The 10,619-nt window shown below is 38.4% G+C and overlaps 4 protein-coding genes across 4 annotated transcripts; 3 read left to right on the top strand and 1 right to left on the bottom strand.

Annotated features, from left to right (window-relative positions):
• Positions 1–644: 644 nt before the first annotated feature.
• On the top strand, positions 645–3,311 carry LOC18016356 (tonoplast dicarboxylate transporter). The gene is made up of 3 exons (XM_006398391.2): positions 645–1,133; positions 1,702–2,845; positions 2,943–3,311. Exons 1-3 carry the CDS (start codon positions 693–695, stop codon positions 2,975–2,977), a joined length of 1,620 nt encoding a protein of 539 aa, XP_006398454.1. The 5' UTR covers positions 645–692; the 3' UTR covers positions 2,978–3,311.
• Positions 3,312–4,246: 935 nt separating this feature from the next.
• LOC18016355 (cysteine proteinase inhibitor 5) lies at positions 4,247–4,900 on the top strand. Its single transcript, XM_006398390.2, has one exon. It carries the CDS (start codon positions 4,359–4,361, stop codon positions 4,722–4,724), a length of 366 nt encoding a protein of 121 aa, XP_006398453.1. The 5' UTR covers positions 4,247–4,358; the 3' UTR covers positions 4,725–4,900.
• Positions 4,901–5,489: 589 nt separating this feature from the next.
• Positions 5,490–8,303, top strand: LOC18016354 (putative MO25-like protein At5g47540). Its single transcript, XM_006398389.2, has 11 exons — positions 5,490–5,986; positions 6,233–6,394; positions 6,509–6,627; positions 6,754–6,828; positions 6,918–7,011; positions 7,126–7,185; positions 7,299–7,367; positions 7,463–7,561; positions 7,653–7,697; positions 7,818–7,920; positions 8,013–8,303. The coding sequence occupies exons 1-11, from the start codon at positions 5,858–5,860 to the stop codon at positions 8,087–8,089; spliced, it is 1,032 nt and encodes a 343-aa protein (XP_006398452.1). The 5' UTR covers positions 5,490–5,857; the 3' UTR covers positions 8,090–8,303.
• A 9-nt stretch (positions 8,304–8,312) lies between these two features.
• LOC18016353 (cytochrome b561 and DOMON domain-containing protein At5g47530) lies at positions 8,313–9,935 on the bottom strand. Its single transcript, XM_006398388.2, has 3 exons — positions 9,246–9,935; positions 8,914–9,168; positions 8,313–8,835 (listed from the first exon to the last, which is right to left on the bottom strand). The coding sequence occupies exons 1-3, from the start codon at positions 9,870–9,872 to the stop codon at positions 8,533–8,535; spliced, it is 1,185 nt and encodes a 394-aa protein (XP_006398451.1). The 5' UTR covers positions 9,873–9,935; the 3' UTR covers positions 8,313–8,532.
• Between the last annotated feature and the right edge of the window lie 684 nt (positions 9,936–10,619).

Here is a 10,619-nt window from a genome sequence, read left to right as displayed (position 1 = left end):
ATGGATTATGATCAGATTCCAAAGTTTACAAGCCATCACGGCTTCGCCACTTGTAACTTGTAAATTTGTTAGAGACCCCATCATTTTCATGGGTCCATTATATTATTATTGTAAAAAATAAATTAATTATAACTTCCTTAGATAACTTGAAAAGTCATCAATTATATTCACTGTAAAATGACCTTTCTTTCTCTTTACCCATTATCCAATAATGCGATTTTGTCTCCCAATAAAATACATTGTCTATTTGCCTCTCATATTAATGTGACCCCATACATTATTAATAATTAAAAAAAAAATTGAGAACCAGCAAGTATTTGTGATACACGTTGAATAACATTTTTACATTCAAAGAAAATACAAACTTAAAAACGGATATAACATTTTACAGGGAAAAAACAACTCAACTAAAATGTTGGAGCGCCTTTGCATATTAACCATGTGTCACTCACGTTCATAAAAACCAAATATTCATGTTACATGGACCACACAAATTAATTCTATAATACAAACACATTCAGATTTTTTGCATCTTTTTTTCTTTATTTGCCAAACACATTCCGTTTTTTTTTTTTTTTAAATATGATGAATAGAAAGGTCGGATATAATATTAACTTAAATTTATAAAAGGGTCCTTTCTCTTCTCTACCTCTCACATCTCTCTGTTTATTTTTTTTTCTCCTTCCATTATAATGAGCAGTGTTCATCATATCTCGGACGACCCGAAATCTCCTCTCTTACCAGTCGTCCACAATGACGACGAACCATGCGAAAGACAATCGGTGGGACAACATCTCCGGACAATATTCACGCCTAAGAATTGTTACATCGCTCTCGGTCCTCTTCTTTGCGCCGTCGTGTGTCTTTGTGCACGCCTCGGCGGAGATGAAACGACGACGGCGAGGAACATGCTCGGCGTTCTTGTTTGGATGTTCGCCTGGTGGTTGACGGAGGCCGTTCCGATGCCGATCACCTCCATGTCGCCTCTTTTCTTGTTTCCTATCTTCGGTATCTCGGCGGCTGATGACGTGGCGAGTTCTTACATGGATGACGTCATCGCTCTCGTCCTCGGTAGCTTCATCCTCGCTCTCGCCGTCGAACACTATAACATCCATCGCCGACTCGCCCTGAACGTGAGTCCTTTTTTTATCTCTTAATTTTCATCATTTTTTTATTCTCATATTTTATTTAATTCAATTATTTCTGTCTTTTACTTATGAGACAATTATTTCTTTTTTTTTTTAAGTAAAACATCGACTTTCTTTTTTTTTTTTCTATGGTAGTTTCACCTTCTATACGATTTTTTTCTAAAAAAAAATTTATGTGGTGCAAACTAGATGAGCCGTGTAGGGACACTGATTCTAGCCAATATTGAAGCAATCAGAAGATTTTGTAGGTCCACGGATGAGTTAATTACAACTATATATGATCATTAATCAATTAACTATGTGAAGAACTTCAATTGAATCCCCACTTATTCAATTATAAATTTATAATAGCATAACAACGGAAAGTGGTCCATGTACATAATAAGTAGGGATACAAATAATTGCAGATGTTTTTCCTAGTAAGAGTCAAATAAAAATTGACATATAATTAAAGTTAAATGGCAAAAAAAAAAGTAAACTGAAAAATATAAAGAATCTTCTTTTTTTTATGATAATTTAATCACATAACAATGGATAATCTAATGATGTGAAGATAACGTCGGTGTTCTGCGTGGAGCCGCTAAACGCGCCGCTGCTTCTACTTGGCATCTGCGCCACAACGGCGTTCGTGAGCATGTGGATGCACAACGTGGCGGCTGCGGTCATGATGATGCCAGTCGCTACAGGAATTCTTCAGAGACTTCCCTCGTCGTCTTCGTCGTCGTCGGAAGTTGTTCCTCCGGCGGTAGGGAAGTTTTGTAGAGCGGTGGTGCTCGGTGTGATATACTCGGCGTCAGTAGGTGGAATGAGCACACTGACAGGAACAGGTGTGAATCTGATACTTGTCGGAATGTGGAAAAGCTATTTCCCTGAAGCTGATCCAATCAGTTTCAGCCAATGGTTCTTCTTCGGTCTTCCATTGGCTTTGTGCATATTCTTTGTGCTTTGGGGTATTCTATGTGTACTGTATTGTCCTAAAGGATCAGGGAAAGCTCTCTCTCCTTATCTCCACAAAGCTCATCTTCGTAGAGAGCTTGATATGTTAGGACCAATGAGTTTCGCTGAGAAGATGGTTTTATCTGTGTTTGGTGGTTTGGTTGTGTTGTGGATGACAAGAAACATAACCGACGATATCCCTGGCTGGGGTTGCATCTTCAACGGCCGAGCTGGAGATGGAACAGCGAGTGTGATGATGGCTACATTGTTGTTTATAATCCCAAACAATATTAAAAAGGGAGAGAAGCTAATGGATTGGGGAAAATGCAAGAAACTCCCATGGAACATAGTTTTGTTGTTGGGAGCTGGATTCGCTATAGCGGATGGAGTTAGAACCAGTGGCTTAGCTGAAGTTTTGTCTAAAGGACTGGTGTTTCTTGAAACAGCTCCTTATTGGGCCATTGCTCCAACAGTTTGTCTCATCTCTGCTACCATCACTGAGTTCACGTCTAACAACGCAACCACTACATTGTTGGTTCCTTTACTCATTGAGATTGCAAAGACAATGCGAATCCATCCTTTGCTATTGATGGTACCAGGTGCCATTGGGTCACAGTTCGCTTTCTTGCTCCCCACGGGAACACCATCTAACGTCGTTGGGTTTACGACAGGGCATATTGAGATCAAAGACATGATCAAGACAGGCTTGCCTCTCAAGATCGCCGGAACCGCCTTTCTCTCCGTCTTGATGCCCACTCTTGGTACTATATTTAACTTTTACTCATATATAACCACATTTTTTATATTTCATTTGTGAAAATACTTGCTTACCTATCTATATTATATAAAACGTGACAGGGGCGTACGTTTTTGCATCAAAGGGAGGAGTTTAGTTCGATGGGCTTGAAGCACAAGACAAGACCATTGATACTATCGATTCATTGCATTATATTTTCACAATGGGGCATAGCATATTTTAGATATGGCAAGTCAAAAGATGGAACGGGAAATTTACATGTGGTCGCAAAAACGGCCCATTTTTTGTAACTCGCCGGCCCTATTATAGTTTCCGGTACGATTGCTTTCTTTTGTGCTTCCAACGTACCGGTAAGTTTGGTCTGTTTTTTTGGTTCTGTGTATATATCAAAATCTATATTGAGAAAAAAATTTAAATATATAAATGTGTGTATTCTTCGGCAATTGGGGAGATTACAACTAGTGTCAATCCAGCGGTCCTACTTGTCCATACCATATCCCATCTTTTTCAAGACTCCGCCACGTCATTATCCAGCGTGTCTTTTTCTGTTTTCGGGTTTCTACAAACACAAAAAACGGAAAAAAAAACGTCCATGCATTTATTACTTTTTGTCTTTTTCAGTCAACTATGCTTTTGTCCTTTGCTATATATATAGTTGTGAATTAACTATGACGGCAATATAGTTGTGTATTAATTGAATGCTTATTATAATCGTTAGTGAAATGCTTATAGTCAAATCTTGTTGGGTATTAATTTTTCTTTGCTAGTAGTTGACCAATGCAAAATAGTACATAGTAATCCAATCTCATACGAGTGGTGCTCCATACTCCATCGCCCCTCGATTTACTTGTCTATAGACTATATTAGGCTGTATATAAATCATTTTTTATCAAACAACCAAAGTATAAACATAATTACAAAGTCGGATACAAAAACATCAAATACAAATTATAAACAGCTATATGCAATAAAATATGCTAATTTATTAAGAAATTAATAAATTTATTTGAAATTCTGATATGATAAAATACGCTATTTTTTCATAGTCTCTCAAATGAGGTAAGATTATTTTTGTATATCTTTACTTATTTATCCTAACTTTATAATTTTGTAGATTAATTGTCATTACATTTCTCTTACATGGTAAACTATTTACTAATGTGATTTTAGTATTTAGTGATACGATTTAACAGATTACAGATAAATTTGGTGACTGAAAATAGGGTTGAATGACAAGTACATGTATAACTCTTTTTTTGTTTGTTGACTGATAAATGTATTTCAAACAAATACTGTAGAAGTTAATTTGAATACATTTTTCCATAAATGTTATTAAATATGTAAAAATCTTGCTTCACTTTTATGCCATGTTTCAGAAAATCGGCAAGAAATTTATAAACCCCCGCCACGTCACGCGCCAAGACTCTACTATAAATAAGAACCCTGAAAACCTCTCAAGTTTCTTCTCCCCATTATCAATCAATCCGAGAAAAAACAAACGGTTACAAGGCAGAAGAATGAACAACAAGGCAATCTTCCCTCTTCTACTGTCTCTCCACCTCCTCCTCTCTCTCCACGCGTCTTCGGCGGCGCGTGTCGGTGGCTGGAGTCCCATCAGCGACGTTAAGGACCCTCATGTCGTAGAGGTCGGCGAGTTCGCGGTCTCCGAGTACAACAAACAGAGCAAATCGGGACTCAAGTTCGTGGAGGTTGTTCGCGGCGAGTCTCAGGTCGTCTCCGGCATGAATTACCGGCTTGTGGTGGCGGTGAATGATGGCAAAGGCATAGCCGGCTCCGACGCTAGCGAGAACTACGAGGCGGTTGTATGGGAGAAGCCGTGGCTCAAATCAATGAATCTCACTTCCTTTAAGCCCGCCCAGTAGTGGTCGTTTTCCTCTGAGTTTTTCATGTAATCGATCTAATAAAAAAAAAAATGAAAAAAAAAAACAAACAAGAAAACAAATGGAACTAAAGTCCTCAGTTTCGGTATTATCTGGTTTTTAAATTTCATGTTGTTGGGATAAATCTAAATATTTATGAAGCAGATGTGAATTGGTTATTTGATTGAACAAGACAACAAGTGTTGAAACATCCGCTAATTATGCCGGATATATAGATTATGGGTCACGAGACCGTTGAGAGATAACGAAATTATTAATTCAATAATTAGTGAATTTTTCGATATTACTACAAGGACACGAGAGAAAACATGTGAAGGTGTAAAGTGAACATGTCATTTGTCTTGGTCCTTTGGCTCATTACATGTGATGTGACCAGTATTCATTCAACTACCACCTCATTCATATTTGTTCAATATCATTTCTAGCTATTGAGAAATGAAAATTTTTTTTCTGTGAAATTACGAACAAATTTCTTTGATTCATAGCTAACGATTCGACTTTCCGGTGACTCCCTTTCAGTTTCAGTTGAACCTTGAATTTTGACCAATTGATTTCTCTTTTTTTTCTTTTTCTTTCATCTACGGATTATATTAGAACTTGAAGCCAAACATTACAATTAATTTATCTCAAAGGGACTCACAAAAGTCACATTAAAACATTGGTTTAATTAATAGTAAAAGTAAAACTGTCATTATTCGGACATATTCAACAGAAAATTTATTGGTTTTAAAATCAGAAGGAAGGAAATAGCTTTTTATCTTTCTTCTCCATCGAGCTAAACGCTAAAAATGGAGGCCGAGAGGAAGTGAGAGAAGAGAGAAACATGGTGAAACAGGAGGAGATATAGGAGGGACAATCCAGATACAAAAGAAAGCTTCAATTTTGAAAATTGTGTCATTTTTTTTTTCTTTTTCGTTTAATTGACTAAATCTCAACAAAAAAAAGGGGAAGAAGGAAGGGTAAGGATAGGGTCGTGCGTGTCAAAGAGAGGTGCTGGACGCGAAGCCTCCACGGCGAGGAGGCTCCCGTCGCAGCACCTAAGCGGAAGCCTAAGCTCTTCAGCCGTCGGATACGGCGGCGAACCGTCGGATCAATCCGATATCGGCGGTGCGAAGATGAAGGGGCTTTTCAAGTCTAAGCCTCGAACTCCTGCTGACCTCATCCGACAGACGCGCGATCTCCTTCTCTACGCCGATCGATCCAACTCTTTGCCTGACCTTCGAGAATCCAAACGCGAAGAAAAGGTTTCGACTTTCGATTTCCCTCCCCTGAAATGGCTGAGATTTCTTCCTCTTTTTTTATCATGAATCTTCGAATCAATTTGATCCAATTTCAGATACAATTCGCTTCAGTGTTAATGTTGTTTGTTGGTTTCTTTATTCCAATAATGTCGTTGCTCTCTATGGCTTTTCTGCAATTTCTTACATGGAATGTTGAATTTTTGCCTGGATTCTTCTTGTTTTTGGGAGGCTGATAATTTTGCTTTGCAGATGGCTGAACTAAGCCGGAATATCCGTGATATGAAGTCGATCCTTTACGGAAACAGCGAGGCCGAGCCTGTCGCTGAAGCTTGTGCACAACTGACTCAAGAGTTCTTTAAGGACGATACTCTACGCCTCTTGATTACATGTCTCCCTAAACTCAACTTGGAGGTGACAATTCAATCCCCACATTTCCCTATTTGAAAGACAGCATTTTTTAGAGAAAGCTTGAGGATTTCCTATGGTTGAATTGCGAAATCTGTCTTCTTTTTTTCTCTATATTAGACCAGGAAAGATGCTACACAAGTTGTTGCAAATCTACAGAGGCAGCAAGTCAATTCACGGTTGATTGCTTCTGATTATCTAGAAGCCAACATCGATCTCATGGATGTTCTGATTGAAGGGTAAGTGTTACTCTTAGTGGGCGAAATCATATCATTCAAGTTACATGAAGAAAACCCTTTGGTGTTTCCACATTAAGAAATTCTTCATATTACCATTTATATTGTTTTTTCCATGTTTGATGTCAGCTTCGAGAACACAGACATGGCTTTACACTATGGTGCTATGTTTAGGGAGTGCATTCGCCATCAGATTGTTGCCAAGTGAGTAGATCATAGCATGTCAAGTAATAATAAATCGGCTCAAAGATGTTAATGACAGTGGTTCACTAACAAAATTTACTTGGATTCAGATATGTTTTGGAGTCTGAGCATGTGAAGAAGTTCTTCAATTACATACAGCTTCCTAACTTCGACATTGCTGCCGATGCAGCTGCAACTTTTAAGGTTCTTAAAAAGTTGCAACATAACTTGCATTTTCACTTGGATCTTTTACCTTCTGGCACTATCAAGTGTTAAACATGCAATCATAATTCCAAACCCTGTAATGTATTTTCATAGGAACTGCTGACAAGGCATAAGTCTACTGTTGCTGAGTTTCTCACCAAGAATGAAGACTGGGTAAGTTTTTCATACAACGTTATGTTTCATGCGTAAAATTATGATTTATGCGTCGAGTCTCTGAAGGTCCTGCGTTAGGCTAGTAGAAATTCTTAAACTTTTTTGGTTTGCAGTTTTTTGCGGACTACAACTCAAAGCTTCTTGAATCAAAAAATTATATAACCAGACGGCAGGCCATTAAGGTAGATTTGGTAACATATACGAGAGTCTGAAACATCAAAACGATAATAGCAGCTGATCATTTCTGATGTTTTTTATTGTGTAAACTTTAAAACAGTTGTTGGGTGATATATTGCTGGACCGATCAAATTCAGCTGTGATGACGAAATATGTGAGCTCAATGGATAACTTGAGAATTATGATGAATCTTCTAAGAGTATGATGCTTTTACCCGAATGTTCTCCTCCATATCTTGTTCTTAATGATAACAGTTTGGGAAATAAACTCAAATCTCTTTTGGATAACAGGAGAATAGCAAGAGCATCCAGATAGAAGCGTTTCACGTTTTTAAGGTATATTCCCTTATATCTTAAAGAAGTCGAACATAATTATTATTGTCGATGATGATTATCTTGATTGTTAAAATGTTGGTCCAACGTGATTGTACTGAGATTATCATCGCTGTTGTGCAGCTGTTTGCAGCGAACCAAAACAAGCCTGCAGATATAATCAACATTCTGGTGGCAAACAGAAGCAAGCTTCTGAGACTGTTGGCTGATTTGAAACCAGACAAAGGTATGAAAGTCCTGTATAGTGAAGACACGCTTTGTAATTTGATCCTTCTCCTCCTTAGTAATGCTTTGTTTTGTGGTCCATCTTGTTGGCAGAGGACGAGAGGTTTGAAGCAGACAAAAGTCAGGTCTTGAGAGAAATCGCAGCCCTTGAGCCGCGAGATCTTGCTTGAACTAACCAACGTCAGAAAACCGTCCTTCCTTCCCTTTTTTTTAAGCATTCGAAAGACAATTTTTGGAGCATCAAAGTTTATTGTTGTATTTTTTATTAGGTAACCAGTCTCTCTCTTACTTTCTCATACACACACAGACAAAGATATTTATTCGATTATGTATCCTCACTTGTACACTTTTTCACTGTTGATGAAATAAAATGGATTTGTTAAACGCGTGTAAGTTCACATGTACACATCGTGAAGGTGTAAAAGAGCAAAGGGTCAAGGCTTCAAGAGCCATTCAACTTCAACTTCAACATCTAATAACCATCAAATGTATTAATTTAATCTAGCAGTATATGTAGAAGCACGTAATCCAACCAAAATTAACCAACAGAAAACTGATAAACAACCAGATAAAACCAGAAAATTTCACTCTCTAATCTACACACCAAACCTCTCTATGCGTATTGAGACCGACCAGCGTTTCCAACCTGAGTCGTCTTGGCAGATTCCTCTGCTTTCCCTCTCTTTATGACTACATACCAAGTAAAAGCTTCGAGTACGGCCGCGACTAAGCCCAGCGTTACGATTATAGCGGTGTAAGCGTTTCTCCACTGCTTCTCAGGGCTCAAGATGTCTAGCCCTTTGAAAACGTTCACAACCGCCAGGATGATCACGATGTAGCCAACGGTGTGGTGGTAGATGTTCCAGTAGAGTCTGTACTTGTGCTCTGGTTTTGGTCTCAGAAACATTGCAAACACCTAACGTGCGACACAAGCAATTGAGAACATGTCTAAAGAGGAAACAAAACACTCGGTGTTAATGTTTTATAAACCTACCTGAACTGTTGCGAGGCAAAAGAGAGCGATTCCGATAGCACGGTGAACGCTAAACTGAATCCCCGGTGATTCGCCGCCGAGTTTGAGACCGGTGGCCCAACCGGCGACACCGATAATATAAGCAGAAGATTGGCAGAAAACGTGAATGTAGAACCAAGAAGGGTCTGCTGATTTGCAGACTCTCAAGTATCGAGCAATGATTGCTCCTATTGGCATCATTATTCCCCAGCTCACTCCGTTCAATATTCCATGTATCTGCAAAATCATATTACAAATCAAACCCAAGTTTCAAAACTTAAAAAGGAAGAAACTTGATGAAACCATCAAATTACGTTGCGTTTTCTGAGTTTGGAATCTGCTCCTCCTCCGGTGGAAGTGGAACCAGATGCACCGGAGATAAGATTCAGAGTGGAAACAGAGCGGACATTGTTGCCAGAAGTTGGATGAGGAAGAGGACTGTTCCCTGAAAGAGATCCATCTTGCCACACAGTGTTAATGTTTCCACCGTTAGCAAGTGGAAGATTCAAAGTTGCGTAGATGACCATCTCGTTGTTTTGATAAGTGGCAGACAGCTCAGAGACGTTGAAACTCAGTTCACCTTCTTGGAGACTCGTCTGGTAGCTAGTGATGGGTGACGTGTAAGCCCTAACGGTGCCGTCTGATTGTGGATAAGCTACAATGGCTTGAGCTCCGACCATTCCGGTGGATGTTGGGTTCACGGCCCATGCTACCCATTTCCCGGATGTGAGCTTTGTGTGGCGATAAGCGATTTGGAGATTGCCGGAAGATGAATCGTATGTGTAGTGGAGGAAGGAATCAAGAACAGGGAGGTCGTTGCAGGACTCAAAGACTTGATTGCTTGAGAACTTGTAGTTGGAACATTTCTGAGCCAAGGCGGGTTCAGTGATGATGAAGATGAAAACAGAGAGATAGAAGAAAAGATTTAACGATTTGGCCATGGATATTACAAAGAAAGAAAATTGGAGGAAGAAGTGGAGATTAATATGAATGGGAAGACAGAAGAGGAGATTAAGTATGAAGAGAAAGTTGTGGGACAATTAGGGTTAAGTTTGTTAGTTAATCTGTCTTTATAAAGAATCTTTATTCACTTCATCACACTTTTATTTTCCTTTAATTTCTTCGTAGTTTTATAAATATATTTATTTTCTTGTTCATCTATCAATTGCAACGTCAACTTATACGCCCAAAAAGGAGTAGTAAACTAGAGAAACATTATAAGTGAAGTGTTCCTTCCAAAAGTTTTGACGTGTAATGTTTTTCTTCCTTATAGTCTTTAACTCTTAAAGAAAAACCAAGAAATAATGGAAATAATAAATTGTTAGTAATATAAGAAAAGTAAATAACAACCGGTATAAAAATGAAAATATGAATGGGTCATCATCACGTTCGGAAACCAGTTCACGCCTGCCTCGCCAACTTTGTTACGAACTCATTTCTCGTGTTCTGTTTTTTTCTTTATTCTTCACATTCTATTTCCTTGATGTATTCATAAGATTTCCATTTTAGGTAGACTATATGCTACAATTGGGATGATAAATTATGGAACACACTAAAATTAAATTAACGTAGATTTTGGGCCGTAATTTAAGTATGTTTATATTGATGAAGTAGACTAGGAGTAGGGAGGAAATGATCATTATGGCGTAGTTAAGAGCATACACATATCCAACAACTAAAGTTGTGCA

This window comes from Eutrema salsugineum, unplaced genomic scaffold, assembly GCF_000478725.1.
Source record: "Eutrema salsugineum unplaced genomic scaffold, Eutsalg1_0 scaffold_20, whole genome shotgun sequence".
NCBI classification, from domain to species: domain Eukaryota; kingdom Viridiplantae; phylum Streptophyta; class Magnoliopsida; order Brassicales; family Brassicaceae; genus Eutrema; species Eutrema salsugineum.
This window is presented reverse-complemented; position numbering and strand designations above follow the sequence as displayed.

Excerpts from the sequence above, each read along its gene's own strand:
- LOC18016355 (XM_006398390.2), top strand. The coding sequence starts at position 4,359 with ATGAACAACAAGGCAATCTTCCCTCTTCTACTGTCTCTCCACCTCCTC.
- LOC18016353 (XM_006398388.2), bottom strand. The coding sequence starts at position 9,872 with ATGGCCAAATCGTTAAATCTTTTCTTCTATCTCTCTGTTTTCATCTTC. Across the intron at positions 9,169-9,245 it reads CCAAACTCAGAAAACGCAAC|ATACATGGAATATTGAACGG; the intron begins GTAATTTGATGG and ends ATGATTTTGCAG. Across the intron at positions 8,836-8,913 it reads TTTGCCTCGCAACAGTTCAG|GTGTTTGCAATGTTTCTGAG; the intron begins GTAGGTTTATAA and ends GTCGCACGTTAG.
- LOC18016356 (XM_006398391.2), top strand. The coding sequence starts at position 693 with ATGAGCAGTGTTCATCATATCTCGGACGACCCGAAATCTCCTCTCTTA. Across the intron at positions 1,134-1,701 it reads ATCGCCGACTCGCCCTGAAC|ATAACGTCGGTGTTCTGCGT; the intron begins GTGAGTCCTTTT and ends AATGATGTGAAG. Across the intron at positions 2,846-2,942 it reads CGTCTTGATGCCCACTCTTG|GGGCGTACGTTTTTGCATCA; the intron begins GTACTATATTTA and ends AAAACGTGACAG.
- LOC18016354 (XM_006398389.2), top strand. The coding sequence starts at position 5,858 with ATGAAGGGGCTTTTCAAGTCTAAGCCTCGAACTCCTGCTGACCTCATC. Across the intron at positions 7,012-7,125 it reads ATGCAGCTGCAACTTTTAAG|GAACTGCTGACAAGGCATAA; the intron begins GTTCTTAAAAAG and ends GTATTTTCATAG. Across the intron at positions 7,921-8,012 it reads TGATTTGAAACCAGACAAAG|AGGACGAGAGGTTTGAAGCA; the intron begins GTATGAAAGTCC and ends TCTTGTTGGCAG.